The sequence below is a fragment of the Saccoglossus kowalevskii genome, chromosome 19 (assembly GCF_978046115.1).
Source record: "Saccoglossus kowalevskii chromosome 19, keSacKowa6.1, whole genome shotgun sequence".
Taxonomy (NCBI): domain Eukaryota; kingdom Metazoa; phylum Hemichordata; class Enteropneusta; family Harrimaniidae; genus Saccoglossus; species Saccoglossus kowalevskii.
Genome location: NC_140659.1, coordinates 9678571 through 9705477, shown reverse-complemented (window position 1 = coordinate 9705477; position 26907 = coordinate 9678571). Strand labels below are relative to the sequence as shown.

At 34.2% G+C, this 26907-nt stretch overlaps 1 protein-coding gene across 1 annotated transcript; it reads left to right on the top strand.

Moving 5' to 3' along the window:
- The first annotated feature begins 3412 nt into the window (after positions 1 to 3412).
- LOC100370018 (substance-P receptor-like) lies at positions 3413 to 25159 on the top strand. The gene is made up of 4 exons (XM_006817307.3): positions 3413 to 3757; positions 22128 to 22529; positions 23261 to 23476; positions 24074 to 25159. Exons 1-4 carry the CDS (start codon positions 3413 to 3415, stop codon positions 24341 to 24343), a joined length of 1233 nt encoding a protein of 410 aa, XP_006817370.2. The 3' UTR covers positions 24344 to 25159.
- Positions 25160 to 26907: the final 1748 nt, after the last annotated feature.

Sequence of the window (26907 nt, the reverse complement as noted above, 5' to 3'; positions counted from 1 at the left end):
CTAATAAAGCAAGTCTATCGTGAACACAACTTTAAGCGAACAAATATAGAAAATACACGCAACCAAATAGCAATACATGGTTTGATGATTGTAAACATCTCAATTTAAATACTTGACGTTTATGAATGTGTAGGATCAAAGGAGTTCTTGATGTATGTTCAATATTCTACTATAAACATTACGTTCACTTGTTTGTCGATCATAATACACGTGTTTTACTGGCTCTATATGTAATCACTGCTTATCGGTATATTTAGAATGGCAGAATGACACCACAGCAGAGTCAACACAAAAATCATTCTGGCTACATCGATTCAATCGAAATTCCGAAAAGACTCGTATACCATAATTGTAGTTTTTAATGACGATAATGTAAGTAATCCAGGAAAGTAGTAGCACAGACACTGTGTTGATACATTTTGCGATACGCATTTTCTATTCCAATCACATTCCCATAGAGTAATTACTGACACTAGAAAGCACAGCGCAGACATACAAGCAGCGTTTTTCTCACATATCTACACTTAGATTATTCTGCGCTAAATGTATCTATATTATTAAATTCCTTACCAATGAACACATGAAATTAGAATTTGAAAGTCCTTTCTTTTTTCAGACAATCTAAAAGGCTTTCTGTCCAAGTTGTTGCTTCTTTGCCAAATATACCACTTGTCCACATACTCACGATAGTATAATTCAATCGTTGAATGAACAACCTTAATTATTGTTCATATTGTATTGTATTTGTGACATTTCTAAATAACCGTGAAATGGTTAAGTATTATTAGAGACTTAGAGAGGCTCGTTTTGAATATACGTAAATTCGCACAGGTGTGTTGCAAGATTTATTTACTCTTAAAAACTTAAATGTGTCTTATATGTCAGCGCTTTGTTGTAACACATTTATAGTCTGGTGTATAAAGTTGAAACATTGTTGGTGAATTTGCTATCTGACGTCACGGTGTTTCAAATTAAACAGAAATCTGCTTAAATCACATGCTAGAATGCTTAGATAGGATTGATACCATACAACTATTTCCTGAAGGTAATGTCGTTAAATTACGTCACCTTCAGTGGTCGTCTAGTTTGGTCAATGGCATATATACCATAATATATACTTCCCAAGTCCCAAGTTAGAGTTCTGTACCAGACTATAGTTTAATTTCTTTCCACACAATTGTGTTAATACTACTTGCATAATGCTGTATGCATTAATCCATACATATCCCATTAATAAACACTTAAATGACACATCTATATCTCCGTAAAACACTTTTTTATTTTGTTTTATTATATGTTTTTAAATGTTTTCAAACCAAAAGGTGTTTTAATTACTCCGACAAGCACCCCCGAAATACTAAAACACTACTGTTTTTGATAATATATATTACACATGTTTTTAATTTCAAAAATGCATTTTCAATTAAAACAGTTTTAATGAAAAACATGAAACTTCTCCCAAGATTTACTGTGTACTAGTATTCTTTAATGTCGTCAAAACCAATTTATTTCATTGAGAATGAGTAGGCTTAATTTGAAAATTGTGTTTTTTAATGAGCTTGTGGCAATAGTAAGACACATATAATTTCAGATAACATCAATGGCACTTGTTAGTTAGTAGACATCAGGTTTCTGACACTAACTATTTGATTAGAACACATTATATATGACGGCTACTGCATTGGGAACAGATTATGCTCGCTTTTTGAAACACCTGACTCATTTCATGTATACCATGATTTATGATTGATCACTATGTGATGTGATGTACTGATTGATTGTGTTTTTGGAATTGGAAATTCCCTAATTGTTCATATATTTTGTAAACGTCTGTAGCAGTATGTGACAGCCCTTGGGAGAGTATTTTCTCTTAATGGTTACTAATATATGAATTATGTTTTCAGAATTATCACGATTTTTGTTGTATTCTGGTATTAAATTCACGATCGTGGAATATAACGTGTGTATCAAATAACTTTATCTCATACACTTATTTCCCTTGCCATTCTAAAAATATTAGCACTGTATTTACGGGGAAGTCAACACAACAAATCAACAATATCGCAAAACATAAACTAAGCATACATAATATAATATAAAAGAATATTCAATATTGACATAATAATGCAATATTGTGTAAACATCATGCATACAATTTGTCATAAACACAACAAGTAACAAATTAAAGATGGCGTAGAAGACTACGGCAACTATCAAAGAATGATGTTGGTAACGATTTCTTGGATTTTTTTCATACCACATAAAATTGCGTCTCCATACAAACTTCCTTAATCCCATTTGTCATAGTAGTAAGTTTAATTTTGAAGGGCGGTGGTCGTGTTCGATATGACACTTAGCGACATATACAACGCGTGTATAATACATTGTTTACATGAAATTCGAACACGCGCTGCGCGACGACCACGACCCTTTAAGTTCATAAACTTATGTTGTCCAGCGTCTTTGATTATTCCCAATTACATTTCCATCATCATCAAATTTGATGATTTGTTTTTGTCAGCTGTAATTATAAGATTTCGAAGATTGTACACAGCGCGGATGCCGTTGAAGTACGATCCTGTCAGTGTTATTATATTTGTCATCCCTTCACCACGTGAAGGATGAATGCACAGCGACTTTCTTAAATTACTCTAATTTCATCAAAGATGTTATTCTTATTTCCGATTTCAATTTCTGTCAGATGTTCTACTAGCATATGGTCACGTCCTAATTCAATATGATACCCTACAGGAAATGCATTATGGTGTGAATATTAACCTCGTTAACCCTAAAATAACATGTAATAAATGATGGTATATACAATTGTATATTAAGTTGAAAGCAGAAATCCTGATTTCCTCATCTTACCCTGGACTCCTTGCATTGCAAAATAACGAATTAGGTTTAATATTTTGATACGCCATCAGCTCATGTGATCTGTGAAGTTAATCGATTCGTATTCGTTACTCGATATCAATGGACTAGTAAAAAGAAGCACTCAGTACCGAACTGTGTAAAATAACGTATACATGCAAGAATGAAAGGATTTATGAAAATTAATATTTATTCAACAATTCAACGAAATTATCTTGACAGTAAACCTTCAAATAAAAATCTGGAACACCTCAATAATTGTTGATTTTATGAAATAGGAAAATAGATACATACGTGTGATTTTTTAGACACATCGAAAATACTTTCAATACTGGACAATATACGGTTCCACAGTATATAATGTCCCTATTCATTTCCATTGCCAACAATGTGTCGTGCACAGGAAGAAGAAGCGGTATGTTGTCATGGAAACACATGACGTCAGATCAGCTATAAAACTCACCAAGCCAGAAGTTGTATTGTCATGCATAACAGCGCACCCGTCAACGTGTGACAGCGACTCAGACATAAGACAACCATGCCGTGGTGCGGATTGGACTACACATACGAGTATGTGGACCCTAACACCACAAATATCACTTTCGACTACCTGGACATGTCCTTGCCGATGGAATGTCAAATTCTCTTCATAAGTGCATTCACGTTAAATATGCTTCTGTCGATTGTTGGCAACGTGCTGGTGCTTATTGTCCTCATCTGGAGGAAATCAACCAGATCAGATCTGAATCCATTTCTTGTGAACCTCTCCGTTGCTGATCTGATGATGGCTGTTTTCTGTATGCCGTTCACATTCCCCACGATAATGTTAGGAGAATGGGTGTTTGGACGTGTTATGTGTCCCGTGCTCATATTTATGCAGCAGGTAGGAACTCAGTAACACAGTACAAAATTTGCCAGCTTTGTGTAATCCCTCCACAAGTACCTGTGTCACACACATAGTACTTATTTATCAACGAAATATTATGCCATGCATTCCTTAGAACAAAATATTACATCGATATTGTTTTAAATCAAAATGCAGTAGCTTCATCAGTTTGGACATGGGCAGCCTTTTCTGATTAGTACATATTAACTATGCTTGTCGCTTTTCATAATACACTTGCCTGTCCGCACATGTATTAACAATAACGGTTTCCATCCCTACATCTGCATTAATTCCCGATAGCTTTATTGCGTTTAATATACGAGTGTCATATTTTGTGTCTTCTGATCCGTGTAACACCTCATTATCAAGCTGACTTGTCATGACATCTGTTAGTGACTTATCGTAATTTATATACTGTTCGCCTCTGAGGATGATAATCAACTATAAAATATAATCTAAAACGATATTATATCAAATGATATATATTGAGTCGTTTATCAATATTTGAAAATATTTGTTATGCCATACTAGTTGTTTATACTACGAACAGCTTGGCAATAGATATGACAACTGACGTTGTATAACCTTCATTAACGCGATTTGCTAACGTTAAGCACAAACAAAAACAGTTCCGATGATTTGGAACTCACTTAACATAATTAGGTTAGAGCTTACGGAAACACGATACTATGCGTCGGAAATTAAATTGTATATAGATGTCGTTTACAGGGACTATAGTGATACAGTATTGGAAAAATATAAAAAATAAGGTATCCGATTAAACTACACAGTCTTGTTTCGATGATACAGCTGAAGTATCATGTGATAATGTTTGACCAAGTCAATTCTTGAAACGTTTTAAAAAAATTGCCCGTGCTGATTCAATTGACAATAAAAAGAAGTCGATTGCAGACAAGAAAGACAATGTACTGCTTTCTACTAACAGTGAACGCAAACTGCATTCACAAATTCACGTATGTGCCATCAATGTCAAATAGAACACATCAAAGGTGGCGTATGTGATTGCAGTTTTCCAGCGTGAAAACAATTCACATAAGCAGCAATGGTGATGTGATTATGTTGTACTTATGCCGCCCAGGGACAGACAGATATGAGCAATAAGCCACTTCTTAACAAGCAGAAACTTGACGTAGGCGTAAGGAAAGTGCCGCTGTTACCCGCCGTGCAACTTCTTGTCAAGATTAATTGCACAATTTGATTGATTAACCGGAATTCGTCAAACTGAAAATGAGTTAATACGGTTGCCATTGCATTTCACGTACGTTCATGTGATGTCGTGAATACGTAATCAAGTTATTTAGGTAAATGCCCATAGCGGAATGAATCTATAGCTTCTTCAATATTTCGATAATTTGGTGCACGTACTTCTGTATTGTTCACCATGATCATACACAACATAATTTCTTAAACCTATTGACCAACTCCGTGACCCTGAATCTCTTTCAATTTGTTCTGAACGTGTTGACTAGTGCGTGAAATCAACTAGGCTAGAGAACCGATATAAAGATTTGTGCAAGGTAAATTTATCATTGCTAGAGAAGAGCAAATGCAATTGCAATCCCCATCTATTACCTTTATAATGCTCACAGTATGTATGAAACCATGCTTTATCAAATATTTTAAAAGATGAAGAAGGAGAGGAAGTTAAACGGTTTTTCACTTGAGTGGAGAATATCTATATAACTAATTCAAAGTAGAAGCGATGTGAAATTGGATTAAACATGTTCATCCGAACCAGCGAATGTGATAACTATTTGTTACGTCTGTGTTGCTCTTCAATCTAAACGATTTCTGTCAGTACACAGGGTAGGAACACCCATTTTCATCATTATGTTTGGAAGTAAATAGTGAGTGTTCTACATGACATATATTTTATTGAGTTAGTCAGGTTAAAATGGATTTTCATTTTTTCGGGGGTTCATATCGTTATTAAAAAGTTGTGCGTTATACCACAACTCAAAGTATCGCCTCTGCGTCTAATTACTTAATCATGTCACATACCAATGAACATTTAACTAGCCTAATCCAAATAGTGGTGCATTCCCGTGAGAACAAGTCGTGTAGAATTTTAATAAATATCGATCCCGCATGCTCATCGATCTATAATATTAAATTAATTAGCAAAGTAATTAAAGACAAAAATAACGCCCAGAATTTAAAACATTTTACTACTATGTTTCTGATTATCGATTAGGATTCCAATGAATAGTAGTCATTACTCCACATGGCGTCATTTTGTCAACAGATTAGAAGTAAGTAGATGTTTGCTCAACAGGACACACATTATAATCAGGGAACACATCGGTAACCTCAGGTGAAATTGATGCTTCCTTCAAATTGGATGATTTAGTATTCTTGCAACATACGATACATCGTTTGAAATTCCCTTAGGTATAATTACGGAAACCATAATAAGGGTGGCATAAGTTACGGTTTAGTCATCCAAGTATGTTTGACATACATTTCAGTTTGATGAAATGAGGTGATGGTTATAGAACAAGTTATCAAAAATATATACTCATGTGGAGAGATTATCATGAATATGTATGTATGTCTTTACGTATATACTCTCTGGTTTAGGAATAAATGTTTAAATAATCGTTGGTTAGTGTATATGTAGTATATATATAGTTTCCATCGAATACATAATATTATATCTGTTTTGTTTCTCACGTAGATGGTATTTTATGTGATATTGTTGTTGCCGTTTTGTTTATATCATATTCTTGATCACAAAGTAAGGTGATTATGATAGTTTCACCATTAGTACTCGATATCATGTAATAAATAGTCTGACTAAATGGTGTCAGTATTTATTTTTGGGAAGTGGTTGTTGAAAGATCCCATCGTAGTTTCTAAGATTGTTATAAGATGTTATAATTCCCCGTTCTTGTTTCGAATTCTCGTTTTTGTACCATTTCTAAGTCATTTTATGAGTCATCAGCCGTTCGTTTATTAAAGGAAAATGCCAATATTTTATACGACCTATATTATTACAAGCACATATATATGCATGGGTGAATGGTCTTTTCGAATGCCGGAAATTAAAATATGTATAATCATATGGCGTTTGCTGATAATTAACTTATAATTATTCACGGTGAATGAACGTCGTCACTGTCAACAAAACTGTCATTGCCGTGTTTCTGCCACCTGCTCACTTTAATTAATAGTTTTGTTTATTCTTCAGTTTTCTTCTGCGAAGTACTAGTAACTGGACAAGTCATGTTTACAATAATGGTCTTTCCGTGAAAAATAATCCCTCCCTGTTTTCGAATGTCTCGTTGGCATATGAATACAGATTTTGAACAATATGGTACCCATGACACTAACACTAGGAAATGTTGTGTTAAACAACACTCCACTGTAGTTGTTACATAGGGCGGATAAAACTTCACGCCTTTATAACATCGCCATTTATATTTTTAAAATAGTCAAAGAAAAAATTTTAACACAAACAAATGTTTCGTTGTATTTGAGTGTATATTTATTACTAGCAATCAGTCGTTATTTAAACACGCTTTGACGATAACATTCATTTTAAAATAGATATCAATATCATCTTCTTTTCACTGCTTTCATTCGTCCCATTGCGGCTCATATAGGCACCAACAGAGGCGTGTCAATCAACGCGTTTCATCCTGTCAGACTGCGTGCTCTGAATTGTTTCACTCTTGCGTCTCGTTCAGCATTTTAAATATTAAAATAATCGACAGTGACATTGTATTAAAAATAGCGTCATATTGGTGATGTTTAATTTGTTAAACTAAGAAATCCCGTTACATTGTACACCTGCTTTCCTCCTCGTTGAGATTCCACATATGTTTAGTGTCAGTACTATTTTATCGTCACACAGGAGTTTTTAGTCTGACTGTATTTTAAAAAGGTACTTCACTCCTACTAAAGTTTTACAATGCCCTCTGCCCTCGAACACAATTCTAAATTGTCCACTACCTTCAGGAATTTGCACACAAATCTTCTGCACAACCTTACGATTGATCTTGTAGTTATACAAATTAATACAGTTTCCATGGAAACGAGTGCTCCATTCACCCCGCGAGTTAGTTCAAATTATGAAGCCTTCGTGCTATTTCGCACTTGAAGCTATCCGTGTTTTTAATTCTGTATTCAGTATTTCTAGTCTCAGCAAATCAACCCCACACAATAATTCTCGTACTCAAGATTGGGCCTGGAAAGGTCAACATTTAACACACTCGTTATTATCCATGGTGTTTCAATTCAACTTTTAGTTGAGTCGGAGCATATACACAAAACAGAGTTTGTTACGTCGAACAAACTGTCAACAAACAGACTGATCTCTGAGGAATATAGGTGTTAGGGTTTGGTAGTCAATGAGACAAATTTTGGAGGTAGCTTTACATTTACTCGCAATTGTCGAACCTTTTCAACTGTGGAAAACATACTGAACACTTTAACATTTGCTAAATTCAGTAACTCTTAAATATAAGCATTTTATTTATTTATTCATCACTGGGATTTGTATTTACCAACCATTAGGAGGCCATGTTTTCGGAACTAATACCGCGAGTTGGTTGGGGTCGTATACACATACTTCCTGAAGCGAGGAGAACTGTCGGAATCTCAAGGGTTTGGCCTTTGATCATTACAGCTTATCAGAATAGAATTATGTACTTACTACTCACGACGTAATACAAGTAATATATTATTGGATCTGTGTTAGGAAATACAATCCATCAAGATAGAATTGTTTGATATCTTGAGCCGCAAATTTATGCAACACTTATCGATTGTGGCATGCTGTTGATCAATATAAAACAAAACTAGTGCTCAATTGATCGTATGTGTCACCTGATATTTTCACACTTGGTTCTGTGACAAATAACTCACCATTGTGATGTATTTTTAAATAAGATTTAAATATAAACATATAAAATATGAATGGAAAACGTAAAATAGTCTAATGCATTTATATGTTGACGCCTGGAATAACAACCTATAACATTTAGTTAGTTTGTTTGTTTGGACTTACTGGGATGTATAAAATAGTATAATCCTCCAAATGCTCACACTCATACCATATTTATTATGTGTTACAGTACTGTGAAGAGGTTGGACATTGTGAATATACTGCGTTCAGTCTGATTGCCTGTGGTTGGTTTTGCCTTACGTTCTATAGTATTTTAGAAGTATGTCTTGTAATAAAGATGGTGTCAATGTCAATATTGTCAATGTCAAGTACTTGTACTTGTTTTTTTATCGATTGTTGTCAATCGATTATTTTGTCCTTTCCCTATCCGAAATTTGTCCACAGTTGGGTATGGTACTTCCCACCTTTTTAAATACAGCATTATTTGCTCTTGTTTGGCTCTGTCCTTGAATTATTATACATTCAACAATATATTAGTCGATACTTAGTCATTCTATGCAAATATATAATCTGTGTGATGTAGTCATTTCAACTTATGCTAAAGCAAGTAATATCAAAAATAGCTCATAAATCCTAATGGTATGAATGCAGTATGTTGGTTCTATCTCTCTGGAGCAAATCTGGTATTACCTGTAAAACCCATCGAGATTTTTTTTGAACACTGCAAAGTCCCATTAGGTAATTATGCGCGATAGGTGACATAGTGAATATAGATTTAGTAATTATCTGAATGTTTACCATTATCATGTACATGACACTTTCTTTCAATATCAGAGTTAATTTGAAGATGAGATTTTACCTTGACAAATAAAGTCGATCTTCGCATGGTAGATACATCATTTCATTAATTATCTTAGGCGTCTTTTCATTATTCTGGTTCACATTGGAACATTTCCATTTTGACATATAGAAAGTTGTTTGAGATACGAAGGTTTGCTTATTTAAGTGGGTCACGATTATTTAAATAATCCCTAATAGGTTTGCGTGTTTAATCGCTTTAAAACATTTAATTGAACACATAAAATGATACTGTACATCTTTGATCAACAACAATGTTTTATAGTACTTACTACCTTCAACTCGCCACATTAATCTGGTGTTAAGATAGTGTTAACCGTAAAATACTCCCCTAAAACACACTGTATGTTGTATATGTATAACGCAATTTAAATAGCATATTAATTAATAAATACATTATATAAAACAAAACAAATATTCTACATTAATAATTCTGAGTTGAATTTAGACGCTTGGTACGGATAAAAATATATTATGTTCGGCCTAATCCATCCAGTATACCAGCATTAACTGGTTTTGCAGCTTAAGCTAACTGCCGATTGGTTTACCTAGGCGTATTTCCATATTTATAAGATAAGTAAGATTTCAAATGCGAAGACTCGACAAAATAGCATTTCAATTTATTAAACTAAGCACACATGAAAATTACTCCTCTCATATAACACATATTATATTGTAAAATAACTCGTGATGTATCGATATATTATACGCTGTTTGAATAGTACCATGACATCTTTTATGCAAAATCACGATTTGCACAAATTATATATAAACGTTGTTACGTGACGATGGTAAATTATAATGCGTAGCTTTCAAACTCAAAGCCCACTACTGAAATGATACTGCATTTACTTGAGTAGGTGTGGCAGGAATATCTTTCGAAGTAATTAACGGAGCTGACAAAATCAGCTATTATTCTAATTGAATACCATGAGTGGGTTAGTATACAGTGTGATATTGAATATCACATATCTCTAGAAGATTGGTAGAATTACATATATGCTCAGATCACAAATCTTTGACGAATTCGACAATAAAATGTCATATACTATTTGATGATCTTCTTATTTTTGTTAGTCGAAAAGATTCTTCAATAATGCTACACGCAGCACTTTGGAATGATATCCTGTGAATGTCTTTTGCATTACATTACAATAGTGAGAGGATTGTTATTTTTAAACGAAGAATTATATCTGACTTCTGGCTGAACGACCTATACTTGTTCAACATAGTTACCAAGAAACCGATATATCTCTAACTCCATACGCATTATATCGACCGACAATGATTCAACTAATCTATTTTAAACTCAGATACGAGGTTGCAAAATGACTATGATGATTGGATGATGGGTGCACTCATTTGACCTGTGTTGAATGATACTAAATGGATATATCCATGTCTGTGAAATACTTTAATCAATGTTTTTGACTAAATGTATTTGAAATGCAAAATTGGTCTGCGTGTAGGTGTACCTGCTTTAAAGATAGGTGATGTTGATTCATATCGTGTAAAATTCTTGATTACTCTAATCATTACAAAACGCTGATCGAGTCCCAATTATTCAAATATGCGACACTATGAAATGCGATGTGCTCAGGTTTCATCATTTGGCGTTATACAAAAATACACTCATACTTCATTGGTTAATTATAAATCACACGAAGAAGCGTGATAGTTGTTGAGGGTCCTGGGTAATGCTTGAGACTAAACTTGTGTACCACGATTTTTTGTTTGATTTTCATTATAACATGCATGCATGTCGTAATTGGCAAATAAACATGAGTGGAGACTCTTACCGATCTTTCCCAGCGGCTCAACTCACTGACACGCAATCATTGTCTGTATTCATAATACAATGAAGTCTCGTCTTTCCGTCATTACACGGTGTACATACACTAAAAAGCGTTTGCTTAAATATCCACGTACTGATTTTCATTACCTAGACACAATTTAATACGAGGAACGTAATATACCGGGTTACGATACATTGCATTAGCTACCCGCAGATTTTGCGGATAGTTGTTCATTAGTATTCAATTATGCCTAATTAGTATTGGTCTATAAGAGGATTTGGTCGCTTATTTAGCTTCAGATCGTGTGTCACTTGAGTCATATTCAATAACAAGGAATGTCTGTCACTATAACATTGGGTTCACTCATATGTCTTTCTCACCACTGATCAATCATACACTCATTTACATAAAAGAGCTAGACATACAATTAAACTGTTTTTGAACACTGTAACAGTAAACCGCGGCTTTTATACATAAACTAAACATATGACTTAGTATGTAACTCAATCCAATCGTGATTCGCAAATAACTCGCTCGAATATTTATGGCTTCTTAATATGTTCACTAATGCGATATTGCTCACTAACACGTGACCATATGTTAGGATTAAAAATATATGATCTGGGGAATAATGAAAACAAATGTCTCGTAGGTGAGGGAATATAACCAATGTAAAGTAATGAAAAACGCACTATACATATTTTATCCGATAGCCTACGTAGCAACATTACATTGCATCAATGTATGTGTTTTGAACGAGAACTAATAAACGAAGAAATTTATCACACACTATATCGGACGTATGCATATGTTTCGTGATTTTTACCATTTTAATGCCCAAATGTATCGAAGTCGCCATTCAGGAACTTGATCTCAGCCAGATCAAACATGATATGTACGTTGAATACAATGACATCTTAATGCATTTTATTTATCGGATTGGGCTCAAACTGACCGAGTGGTGGTCATTTTGTTTCATTTGGTTCCATATACTCGACATATATGATTGGACCGATCATGTTTAAACTTCACACATACGCACTTTTGTCACCATCAAATTCAAAATGGCCGACTGGCGATCATCTAGTTCATACAGTACGTCATATGTATCTATAATACAATCAAGAACTATTACATCAAATGACGTGTTATATATGGTTTGCTCATCATCTTCGGAACACATCCGACCACATATTTGAATAGTTCTACCTCGAAGTGATGCAAACCTAGATTGCCATGTTAATAATATGCATCTAATAGCCCGCATTTTTAAAATGACTGCTGAGGCTTTGTTGAGAGCGAGAGTCACGAAGCCTCTTTTGCTGACGTAATTGAATTCAATTTGTCTCCGATACATGAATCCGCATAGTATTGAGGACAGTGGGTGCGCAGTTCATTTTTTTTCTCTCAAGTGGACCACTGGATGCAGATTATGTTTTCAGAACTTTAGTGCATTATATTTTGCTTTTTTGTAATTGGAAAACAGACTGAGACATTTATATCCTAAATAATCACAAATTATTACAGAGATTGCTAATGACTTCTCAACTCAATAAAATTATATATAATTGGCCCAAGAACAAATATACCCGTCTCAATGGTTTTTCATGTCCTTCATTTACCCGATATGACGTGATGAATAATTAATAACAAACTTAGTAGGCAACACTAATGCGATTACAGAATCAATGTCTGTTCTTTTCGATTTATTTCACATTTACTCATTGATCTCCACTTGTCAAGAAGAATGTGAACATTTGATTTTAATTGTATTTAGTCGTTTCTCTTTATTATATTATGTATCCCAACTACGGTTTACAGTCTCATAATAATTACCAGACAAAACGTTTCAAACAAACCTCTCAGCGTATGCGATAAGTGATTTGCGAACCGCCGAGATGTTCTGCAATGCGGCTTTTAAGGAGAAGGCTTGACAAAATGCAGCGAAGATAATAATCAGCCTTAATACAAGTGGCATAATTATTTCCAGTCATTTTCAGAGTTCGTTTACCGATTCTGCTCGATGCAAATTATTATCCTGTCTATGTTCCCTATAGTACAATGGGAAAAACTGACATGTTCGACAATCATACGTGTTCGTATTGGGGATACAGAGAATTCAAATATTGTCACACGATTGATTGTTAAATCCACCGTGGGCGGATTTCTTGAAACTGTGCGCGTTTCTTCGAGGTAGCAGAAAGCCTGCTTAACGGAGAATTTAATTACCATGCAGCATAATACATTGTCATCATACAATGTCTCAATGTGCATGTGCGTGCAAAAATAAAATTACTGCTAGAAAGGTGCAGCTCGCTAACAATAGTACAATTTATACAACCGTATAACCACAATGGACAATGTACAAACATGGCATCTCCAAAGACTTGGTAATTCAACACTATACAATGTATGTTTAGCAAGTGAAAAGAGTTTGTGAACTAGATGTTTCAATGATACATCGCCAATTAAAGGGTAATTTAAAGCCAACTCATTCATTTTAATTAAAACATGAATATACAATCATGACAATGGAAATAAATATCAGTGCGTCATAAAAAAAAACAATTCTTTACACCTAGCATTGTACAAATATAAGAAAGTAAGAAAAACTAAAATAATGATATTGTATCACAGTTGCACGTATGATTAATTTTGATATAAAATCGTCATTCACCCTAGAAACCAGAAATTTTAATTTAACACATTTTAATTTCTGATACTAAACATAGAATTATCTTCGCCTGGTTTAATTTAAATGAAGTTCTGACACACGACAATGTATCTAATGTCGGACAATGGTTAATTTCCACCGCATGTTTTGATATAGTCGGCCTTGGTGTGTTTGTTTTTCTGTCTATCGGTAGAAAAGCTAATAACAAGTATAAGTATAAGTTTGCAAGCGAAATCTGGACCCGATTATTCTTAAATCGTTATTCTGTGGAAGGATTCTTCACTATTGCCAGATATGGACATCTAGAGTGCTATCTAGATGTACCATGGTATGGTGTTTATGCAATGATCGGAATTCATCCATACATAGTTCACGATAATATTCGTACATAGATTCGTGTGATAGACTGAAACGTTCACCAGTATGATCGGTAAAAATGACCCTTACAGCAGGTTATATTTCGATCATATCACGTGAACCAATTCTGAGACGCAATTACAGTCATTGAAAAAAAAAGACTTTCCGCTTAGCGGTCAATAAGTCTGTCTAGGCTGTTAAGAGAGTGCATGATAGAGACGTGCTGCCAAGGGCCACTAGCAGGCATATTTACCGTGAAATGCAAGCAAACAAACAAAATGATGTTTCCATGACAACTATACTTTTATGATAACAGCAATTACATATCCTACAATCAGTAACAATATCGCAGTTGAGCTAGTGATTGCGTGGTTTTACACCAATGTAAATTGGACAATCCTTGACACCGATGGCAAAAGTGAATTGTCGGTTTCCTTTATCAAATTTAGTTTTCAGATAGTTTGAGTTGTCACGACAATTCATAGCCGAAAGCTGTTTGAATTTGAGTTATAGAACAACCTAATGATTGCAGCCAAAACTAAATGTCGATGTTTTGCCAAGAACATATCTCCATTCCAATTTTCCGTATCTGTGTCCTGTGTATCCAATTAGACTTTAATTACATAGATGTCGAACATAGTTGGGTTAGTTATGCTATAGGATAGACTGAATATTCACGCAGTTTTGTTTACTTTTTTGCTAACAGTGTACGTCATCTGAAGGTTTACTGTGAACAAATCAACAGTGACAAGGTCATAATCAAAAGTAAGGAGGTCAAAGTCAGATGGTTTGGGAATACTTCAAAAATACACCAAATGTTCCAAAAATGACAATTTCAATCATTCATTGTCAGGACGATTATACGACTCTTGTAGATATGTGGTATATATCTATTATGCGATATTTGATAATTGCTGTTCTAGGTAACTAGTAGTAATAGATGAACGTGTCGGTAATGACCTTTCAGTAACATATTATTTATTTATTTATTTTAGGACTTTAAATTACTTTTACTGAATATAATTTTGAAAACAACTTGGCATAGTTTATTCTACAGGTCGTTACGCAAATCGTGTTCTTATATGATATTACCTTTCAGGCAGAATACGCAATCATCATTTATATTTATATTTATAAGTGGTCATACTTTTAAGTATACGTGTGTCCATCATGTTTATGTTCAAATAGTTGGATTCAGTCCATGAGATAAAATATATGCAATTTTCGCTGCCGTGTTATGATGCAGATTTATAACAATAATATAGTTCAATACATTAAATAAATAAATTGTCGTGTGTATATGTCACATTCATTCAGTGTTTTTGCGATTTTAAAATTCAGAAATTGTGTTCGATGAGTAATACATGATACATGTTACCTGCATATGAGTATGAACATGTATGACCAGAAACAGACAAACGCAAATACATATTCGCGATAAAGTAAACATTATGAAATCTAAGGCTTCTTTTGATTGGAACCATTGACATAAAATGTTATATTGGCTTGATTTCATAATGGTTCGCAAACCGTATTGCTTGTCGATATATGAAGCAGACCACTGAGTAAATATACCTCATCGTTGCATGACAATATTGCCGATTTGTAGCTTCATCCGTATAAATGTATGGATGACTCAAAAATATTGTTAACGATGACTCAGACAGTAGGCAATAAACATCCTTTCAAAACTGTGTCATGTATGCAAAGGAGATATGGCGCCCAAAGAGCTTTGGTCTCTCCTACAAATTGAGATTGTGATATAAGTGTATGTTGACGAAATAACTGTGAAAAATATACGTGATCAATGTTCATGAGACTGTAAGTCGAATTCGATTCTCATCTGTTAAGATTGTGGGTTGTCATTAGCTTCCAAGTTACACAATGTGTGAATATTCATAACATGATTACATGCACTGATAGTATGCGACACGCCCGCTTTTCAACAAATGAGCCGCGTCAGATATGATCAGCTCAAAGAAAAGGTTAAGCAGTACTTAGACCGTATACTATTTGCGTTTGGAAGATCAAGATTTTAACTGACACTCTTAACGGGGAGGTAATTCTTGGCATACGGCTATATGTATGAATTACAGAAATTGCAGACACACATACGAACATGAAACAGGAAATTTGAACTCACAACTCGGCAAATGCGCTTCGCCGTCATATAAAAGATGTGCTATCTGTTTCAAAAAATGTACATAGTTATTGATTTAGAATGTGTCACCGGCTTGTTGAACTTGTTTAAACTCCATACGAGTTATATTCTTTGGAAAACCTGCAAAAAATTGAATAAGAATTTATGTTAAATTTGTTTTGATAGAAAATAGTGTTCATCATAATTTCTTATTAGTCTTATAACTACATAGTACCAGAATGTAACTTCGGGATATTGGTATTTAACCATAGAAAAGATGAATGGATCAAAAATTGTAAATTTCATGTGTGTTTGACAATTTTTTGAGCGACGAGTAGTTCGATATTGTTGTTATTGTGAATAGCGTCATAACATAAATCCATATGCTAAAAGTCGTAGAAATCTACTAATATGTTGGAATAGTAGCCAACAAGCTTAAATGTAAGAGAAATTAACCAGCTATTAATATATACGCATTTTGTATTTAGCGTTCATACGGTAAAATAAAATATATTTCTGTCATTTGTGTTTCTGTTCTGTATAACATTAATTATAATATACCAGTCGGTCCTATAAAAAGGGGTTAAATAACGAGTCATCCGTGATATCAGATTTATTAATCTAGTTTGATGACGAAACTCGTTCAGTGAGTTATATATTATGGGTAATGAATTTTAATATTTTATTTATCACACGTAGCTGTTTAGTTTCAGCAGCAGAAAATTACATCATTATCATAATGGTCCAGTGAGGGCGTCTATAGCTTTTCGTAGCGTCCATCTTATGTGCATGGATGCCGTGAAACGCATTTCAGGCAGTCAGCGAATAAAAATTAATAATTTTCGGAGTTGTAAATATAGAACGTAGCTTCTCAAAAATCAAACTTTGCAACAAACACTGCGACAAAACGGCGGTGTCCTTTTTCGGCGTTTCATTTTGATTAAAACAATGCTCAAGTACGAGCAGACTTTCATATTGGGAGAACTCATCCAGGTTGAAATTAACGTTCTTGTAAAAAAAATAATGCAGGACGGTTTCACACAAAAGTGAAGACATTTGGATTGACTGTCACTAGGCAGTGCTTGAATGTTATGTGATCACTTCGGGACATATGTGGTCAATTAGAGATAAATTGCCGATGCCGAATTTGTTTAACTATTGAGGGTTTCTGAGACTATAAAATTGTTAAATGTTATGTTGCATTCTTTTGTATTCAGTTATATGCATATATGTTCACTAGTATCACTGCGTATAGATTTGTTGTTTTAAAACCAATATTTTGTATTTCATTCGTTCATTGTATATAGTCGATGTTTGAACTGGGGTGAGTGAGCATTTCTTACAGTAGTCTGAAAATTTTGCAGATATTGCACACAGAAACACATTCTGGATATCGGTGACATTTATATTCGTGAGTGAGCTTAGGCACCTTCATCATTCCCGAATACTATTTTAAACTTAGCAGTGTAGTGTGTTGAGATATTAATCAAAATCTCGCTATAACCAATGTACTTGTCTAGATACAGGTCGTCAAATCGTCGAGTTCTTCTTCTGTAAATTACAACCCAGCTTATTTAGCAAATCCATATGCACTGTGCATATACTATATCTGATCCATATATTACTGGACCATTTACAATGGAACCACCTTCAGCAGATATTTCGCCAAATAATTTACACATTCACGAATCTTATACATGTAGTACTTATCTATTGGTAGGCACCAATGCGCACTGTGAGTGTTTTCAAAAATGAAAACGCGAGAATAATACTTGAAATACAACACTTTTTATATGACATTTTTTTTCGTTCGCGCCGTAACCGAAAGGTAGCGTATCCGGGTACAACATGGGCGTCGGAAAAAAGTTCCCCGGTTTATTGAACCGTTTGAGTACATGTCGGAAGCAACTTTGTGCATTTGAAAAAGCAAATAACAATGTGTCACAAGGGACGTACATTTATTTCAAAATGATCCATTCATCGCATGACGTCTACATATCGAAGTTATTACCAACTAGTATTAAATGAATAGTGGCATCATGCTTCTCATGCGACCATAAATACAAATGATTGTTGAGCAATTTTCCCGGGCCTAAATAAGATAAATATATGTCTTAATATGTAGTACTATTCAATACATGTGATCCACTCAAATTGCTCTGTTGTATGGGAATTCCAAACATAAAGAGTAATTTCTCCCAGGAAATCTACAATATATTACAATATGTGTATGTATTGATTGCAATCGTTTGTTGTCACATGTGGTTTAATCTAGGCATAAATATCGATGAATAAATTGCACTAATCCATGGTTTGAATGGGTACTGATTAAGTGCACTTTCATGTCGTAAATTCGTATAGTCCATACTTGCAGAGCATTGTTGTTGAAGTTTATACATGCTTCTATTCATTAGCTTGTATGAGTCACGTGTCTATTTCTCTATTTGTGCGATTAATAAACGTGCCTGATGTTTGTGTCATCCGTATATTAGAGAAAAATGTCTGAACCACTATGCCATTATGTTCAAAATGTGAAATGACGCTTGTTTATGACACTCATATCAAGGTTGTATTCTGACAATTCAGACATTTGAGATTTTACGTATTTCCCGAACGGATCGTCTGTATACTTGAAGTTCAACCCCATTTCAATGCTATTGACATCGTTTATTCCATCGTAGCAATAAGAGGTTGATTCAATATTGGAAGAGCTTCGATTCCATGAATTACTGAATGATTTTGAGATCTACCCTGGATGCATTGATGATCCAATTAGCCACTGTAATCTCGCCAGCGCATGGCAACTAATTTGACTGTAGTATTCAGGTAGGCTACACGTTTAATGGGGGTATAATCGAAACGGTAGATGGTGTATACCGTATGTTAGTAGACCCACTGGGCATCATAACGGCTATTTCCACGGTTGATGAATGAGGACTATAGGAATGAATTAAATTCTGTACTCTGATTCGTGATGTACGTGCTTGAGCTACGTAAGAATAACAATTTAGTATACAACTGTAGCTCATTTTTTGAGAGAAAAATTCGTGACTAAAAGAATATGTAGTATTGAATACGTTAAATATAACGCCAGACATACGTTAACCTTCAATGTCGCCATTAGTATACTAACAATGATGCTTACAGAAATGATTTGGTGACGATGTATTCATCATAGACTAACTAGGGGTATATGGGCTCTTTACATTACAAACGAAGTTCTGTATTAACAAGCCTGCCAGTATCTTTCTCAAGTTATACTAAACAACATCAACGACATAAATACCTTAGTAGAAATACATTAGTAGCGGAACAATGTGGGGCTCCACTAAAAACCTCTCTGGAAATTCTTCACCTACTACCAACGAGCTCGTAAAAATTAGTGCAATATGACAAGGTATATTACAGCAGAGACAAGGCTAATAGAAAAGTTCGAGTCGCATGGAATAGTTTGTGACTGAAATGTTACATGCGTGACTCCGATATGGTTGTTTGATGTATATCTGATTCATTGCATCATGGGAATATTAGTAATACAGTATACACGGTCATAGGTCATAGATTACTCATCGATGACTGACAACTCAAACAGAAAATACGGTTTAATATTGACACGCGTAATAATTCAATACAAATTCACGCGAAATGTAACATATATGACAATTCTTTACCGATGTTACTGTATGTTTGTCGCATCCTAGGCAACAACGTTTAGAACGTGTAGCAAAAATACAAATTCTTTGTGTTTGATAGCGCTGTAAAATCATCAGTGTTTTTACATGATCAGAAACCTTCCGTTACCTGAACAAGTAATCAATCAATTTAATCGTTTTGACATCCTGAATAAATTAAGTGTTTGATTTACAATATTACCCAACTAAAATGTCTGCAGATGAATTCAATTGATTTTGTTTGAATTAGTCTGTATACCTTGTATTGTTAGTGATTTGTTCTGTAAACGGAAAGACAGGCAGTCTGACCGATAATAATAAATACTCGGTAACTTGATCACACGTCAGTAGTCACAATCACGACGGCAACTAATACTTTAAGTGTAATTCTGTGTCCTCTACCCTTTTGAATCAGTTGGATTTTGAAAACATAACGAATGCCGAAGACAATTGCTTGCGGGTATGTCAATCATTATCATATTTTCATTATAACAGGAACATATCCTTCGCCAATTGTGGACAATTGTAGCGGTGTGCTCAAATGATTCGGCTTCGTTAACACACATATTGTTTTCCAAATGCATTACATCATATGTGGGATATCGGCGGATTGTAACATCTGTCTTAATCTTGTGTTTATTGCAATACAAAATATGTCTGACTTCCCTGAATAAACAAAGAAGCACGGCGCCATCGCAAACGTTACTGCATGTAGACGTATCTTTTGTCGTCGCTCCTGCCGGGATATATATATTATATTGAATCATTCGTGGCATTGTTTTGAGTGTTTCAATTGCGCCTATCATGACAGGGTACTAGCGTCACGTTTTTCATAAATGCACTTTTGTCTGGGTTATTGTTAATTCTCTAATAAACCACAATGTTGGCGCCAACTTGACCCTGATTTGCTGGACGAGCACACATCGACACTAACATATGTGAAAGGGCAGGTGCACATGACTTCCAGGTCATCTAGTTTTCTAACAGTGATTATTGTATACTCGCTGATAATAACATCAATCATTCTACTGCGAACGGAAATTAAATTAGTTCTAGGTCTTCCGTATCACATAATTGAATCAACAAAAGATGTCAAATTGATATTTGAAAAAGAAGTATGTCAAATATTAATATCCGAATTTAACACAATTGTCAACCCATCATGGGTTTTCCGCCAAGCTGTTCAAGAGTTGTGTTAAATTGTTTTCCTTTTCAAACTGAGATATTTTAACGTTTGTTAACCGTCTTTGCTCTGTGAAAACCCATAAACTTTGTTTCGTAATAAGAACTCTCAAGTTATATTTAATTTTATTCTGTCATCGCTTTCGCAGTTCCAAATATCGTAGTTACATTTATCCGTGGGGGGGGGGGGCAGAAAACGCGATGACGAGAGAATATCAAGCATTTTGTGTTATTGTGTTCTTGAAGTGTGTACTGCTATGCGTCGCAGTATATCGAGTTTGTGCATATACAATTGCGAAAATCACATTGAAAACGAAAGAAGCATTTTTAAATACTTAGATTCTCATTTTCAACTACGTGTTCTATTCTAGGTAAATTAATATGTATTCAAGTCACGTGCTACTTATTTTGTTTCCAAACTCATATTTTATAATGAAGATGACATTGTATATTTTTGGTTAATCAGAAGTTAAACATTTTGAAATCACACCTTATCCTTTTATGAGCTTATTTTTAATTTTCTTCAAAATCTACGTTTTTGAATTTGTGGACCTTAAAATAGATTAAAACGTTACACTTTTTCAGCATGGCCCTTAAAAACAATGAGTCCACAGTTTACCGGGTAAACATGGTTGGCAACTTATCTTATTACTCTAAAAATAAAAAAAAAATACTACACCTGGATCTCATCCTTAAACGAAAGCCACCAAAGCTTATGTGGCACTGCCATATGCATCTCTCATTTTACTGCATCTCCCATTTTGTATTTATACAATCTATTTCTATGTTTATGTCAATGTTTATCTTCATTTTATTTAGATTTCGGTTATTGTAAGTATATGTACACTGACTGCAATTGGTATTGATCGATACTTTGCTGTGATGTACCCACTAAAAGTAAGAGTAACCAAGAATAGAACAAAGATTGTGTTCATCTTCATCTGGGTGATAGCTATCTCCCTGGCGACGGTACAGACGGTATTTGTGCGTGTTGAAGAAAGCTATTTCGACGGCGAGACTGTATACTTCTGCAGTGAATGGTTGTCTGAATTCCAATTCGCTAAGGCATATGAAATATTCTTCTTGATGGCTACCTATACTATTCCGTTATGTATTCTATGTTATACATACTCATGTGTTGGCATCCGTCTCTGGGGAAGGGCAATACCCGGAAACGCAGACAAGTCACGAGATCAAAGTCAAGCCAAGGCTAAAAAGAAGGTAACCGTATAACCAATAATCACCCGGACATCAGCCTCACCTACAACTTCCTTTAGAACAACTACCCTATACAATAACCACCCCTAGATAACTATTTCCCAGGAGAACTTCTCCTCCATGAAATATTTCCTTTACTGGTAAATTATTTTTTTTATTAAATCAAAACTCAGGTTTTCTTACTATATAGGAACGCATCCTGTGTTTACATCAGCTCATACGAAAATATAAAGTTAATATATGCTAGGGCGAACATTTTATGCTGTTCTTTTTTGTTGTAAGACAAAAATTACTAATTAAATTATAAATTGATATATGTCCTCACTTCCTATAATATCATCTTTCTCGATGTATATTCTGGAAACATGCGACACAAAAAATTACAACGGCCTACGGGCAAAGCTGTGGATGTAAATATTAAAAAATTATAAGACACATAAATTAAACAACAATATGTCGTCTTGAATTGAATAATCATATTACCCTACGAGACACTTCATTTGGTCCAAAATAACTGTATATAAACTTTAGTTGAACGATACTATTGACGGTTATGTGACGGTTATATGGAGTTATCTATATGTATCCAATAGGTTTTGTGAAGTTATAATCAATGAACCTTTGCAAGTCAGTATATAAACAAAAGGTTGGCCTCCGCAAAAGTACAAAGTGAACTACATGAACGTCACTATCACAAACACTGACATTACCTTTGTTAAATTGTTTTATTTTAGGTCATTAAAATGCTGATGATCATTGTAATAATGTTTGCCATATGTTGGCTTCCGGTCCATATCTTTAAAGTTCTTACTATGTTTCATCCGTGGCTGTATTCGAGTTATGAGTACCAAGACACCATGCGACTGGTTAATGCAGGAATATTATGGTTTGCCATGGCGCACAGTTTTGTAAATCCATTTATTTATGGATTTCTCAACGACAGCTTCCGGGTAAGTTCGATTGAAGGGATATTTGAGATTCTGTTTTTACTTAACATAAGGAAAACAAAAATTATTTAGAGGAACAGTAAGCGCGACGGGCGGCGCTATTTTCAGAGAAAAACAATACTCGTGGTTCCCAATGAGATATCGGCAGCGACAAAGGGCTATTGATGAGTTTCATACACATGTGTATGATAGAAAAAACAAACAAGTGAACAAGTATTGCACATATTTCTTCCCTGCTAAAAGCAAATCCGACCTTTTTGGGGGATCACGAATTGTAACACACCCACGGTATTTTCTCTGAAGAAACTCGCCCAATTACATGTTACATGCCGCGTCGTTCTTTGTGACTTTGCTATTATGGACACTCGTAGATAATATATTTTTATAATGTTGGCTCATCATTATACCTATATGTTGTTCCGGGAAGAAAATGTAAACCGAGATTTTTTTTTTTTTTTTTACAAATTTAGACTATTATTCAATTCTTATGTTTCAACACTAATTTTCTGCAAAACCATGAATGCAATTCATTTTCATAATTTAACCAAGATCTATTAAAAAAGTACTCTAATATTAACTTGTATATATTGTTTTACTTAGACGGACTTACGAGCACTAATTCGCCAATGTACACGATCTGTTTCAAGACATGGCAGAGAGAGAAAGCGATCACGGCGTCTAAGCAGCCAGTCAAGCATCACTCGGTCGCGAACACTTTCTGTGTATTCAGTGCCATTTCTACGACGATCGCATAAAACTTCACAAAAGCATGTTGTAAACAATAGCGAGAAAATAATCAAAACCGGCGAAACGTTAATCAACAATATCCACCCTGCTCCTCTGGAAGTTTTAGAGCCCAGCCCGCAATGATCGTATTAAAAAAAAAATGAAAGGACATTTGTATTGATCCGGTAATGTATATAGAGACCCATAACATACAACGAAGTTAAGAAGACTCAAATACGTTGTTATAAATTTGAGAGAAAACATTATTGTAAACCCGAAGTTGATGTGAATCAGTGATCCGTGTAACCGTAATATTGCACAACATCGCAGTAGAAGCAAGTATGAAGACGCAGTTTCGTTCATTACTAACATTTTTATATTTGTATATTATCGTTTACTATTTAATTGGAACGCCATGTTTTCACTTTTCCTAGTTTTGTTGGCTCAAACACATAATGATATTAAATAAGTACAAAATATTACAAATTCATAGATGAAATATTACAATACTGAATCATTCAAAACAGAAAAAAGTATTGCATTATGTCTTGCATTTTGTATCGTTAATATGCACCGCTGTGGTGATGTCATCGAGTGTATCTTAGCCTATTATAGCGTTATTCCGTACCTTACAGTCTTACTTCTATAGAAATTGTGAGATTATGTTTGTTCCTCTTGAGTACAAATGCGCACGCATGACTGACCGGAAGGGAAAGGGAGAGAAAGGAGCGGGATTTTATAATTTAAATTCAAATGTCTTTAGACAATTGAACAATGGAGAAATGTCTATAATAATAATATTAATTGACATTTATGTTTTCATTTTCGAATATTCATAAAATAATACAGTTTGCTATCTTGATTTCGTACAAGCTAAATTTCGTGATGAACATGAGTTATTTTTGTCATCAAGTTATTATGAGAAAAAATAACTTTTTTGCAATAAATCTTATACTTCTATGTTCGCTGACTACAGTGTGGTCATTATAAGTCCAAAGTATCAAAGTAAATATGTGAAGCCCATTATACAGATGAGCCCTCTGAGTTTTGGGTCACTAAATTTGGGTCACTATAGTCATCGTTGTTCAGGAGACAATTTGTTTTATTACACTGAATAAATCTTTCAACAGAAAATTACAACCTCGTATTTGCATTTGCACACATCAATAAACATGTAATTCTCAACAAAAGTATTGCGCAATATCAACTTAGAATGTTCTTTGCAGGTAATCCCTGAAAAATGAAAAAAAAACGAAAGAAAACTATTCGTACACGCCAAATGACGCACAAGAAGGATAGAAAAGGCTTGAATGAAGTTATTCGTTAAGCTATGACACTTTACATGTCCGGAAATATTATTTTATTTTGAAAATATTCACCATTACCATTTCAATTATGATTATTCAATTATATTAAATGTTCAACTCGCTTGAACCAGCATAAACCACAAATAAAGATCAGATGTCATTGATTGATTGTAATTAAATTGATTGTAGTTATGCAATCTGTTGTAATTAATATGCATAGCAATAATAATATAATAACTATTCATACGGCTTAGAACATGTTCTTGAGGTGAGTTACGTAACTAAATACGATGCAACACAACACAACACAATACATTACAACAGGTGGTAATGAATACCCCTTGGGGAAAAAAAACATAATATGGAACGTGCATATTTTCACGAAGCAATTCTTTTGATGAAGATATGATTTCTTATATTTTTATAGATTCGAATAAAAGAGCCCTCTAGGCCCCCATCACACACGAATTTTACTACTTTCTCTTTATACTCAGTAACTTCAAATACTCAAAGATTATGTATTTGGAGTACCAGAAACGGATTTCCAAATACTTAAGACTGGTTAGTCTAATTAATGACATTTCATCATTCAGACTTCATAGTAAGTTCGACCAGAGCCTTTGACGCCACTTTACGCATCTATCTTTCAAATACAAAAGAAATAACGTGATGCTATCAATGCCAGTGATATACTTAATATAATTTAATACATAACTTTAAAATACCGTATTTCAATAGGCATTATGTTCCCACTGTGTCTTACTGTACAAGAACAATCTTCACCAAATTGTTCAACTATAAACGGGCAGTATAAAATTAATATGGACAATAATTTTTTAAATACAACTGCATAATACATGTTGGACATGATATTACTGGTGATCTTACAATTATACCACATGATACTCTTCAAAAGAAAATATTATTCAGAGAACTTGAGTGAATATGTCAACTGGTCTAACAGTTTTAAAAGTGCATGTTTGTGGTGTTGTGTTATGGGTTGTCAAAATTAATAATATTTACTTTATATACTATCAAAGAGGAGCACTGAAATACTGTAGTGTATTTTTTTCTAGAAGTGGTATAAATCAAAATCTGTTATTCTTTTGATACTACTGTACAAGATAATAAATAAATTGACGCATGGAGAACATTATACATCAAGTATTTTTTAAATAAAAGTCGCTACAATTACATAGAGGTTGGATATAATTTTACATACTGACGATGACGTTTTCTGTGTACTGGGATTTCCTTTTGACAATATATTTGTCGATTTTTTTTAAATTGTCTATTTTGCTTGCATATCTATTGCTTTGATCTATGGAACGGAATTTCTGCAGAAATTAGTTAAAAACAAACAAGTGCAAAGAGGCCAAATCATTTACTTTCATATTCAGA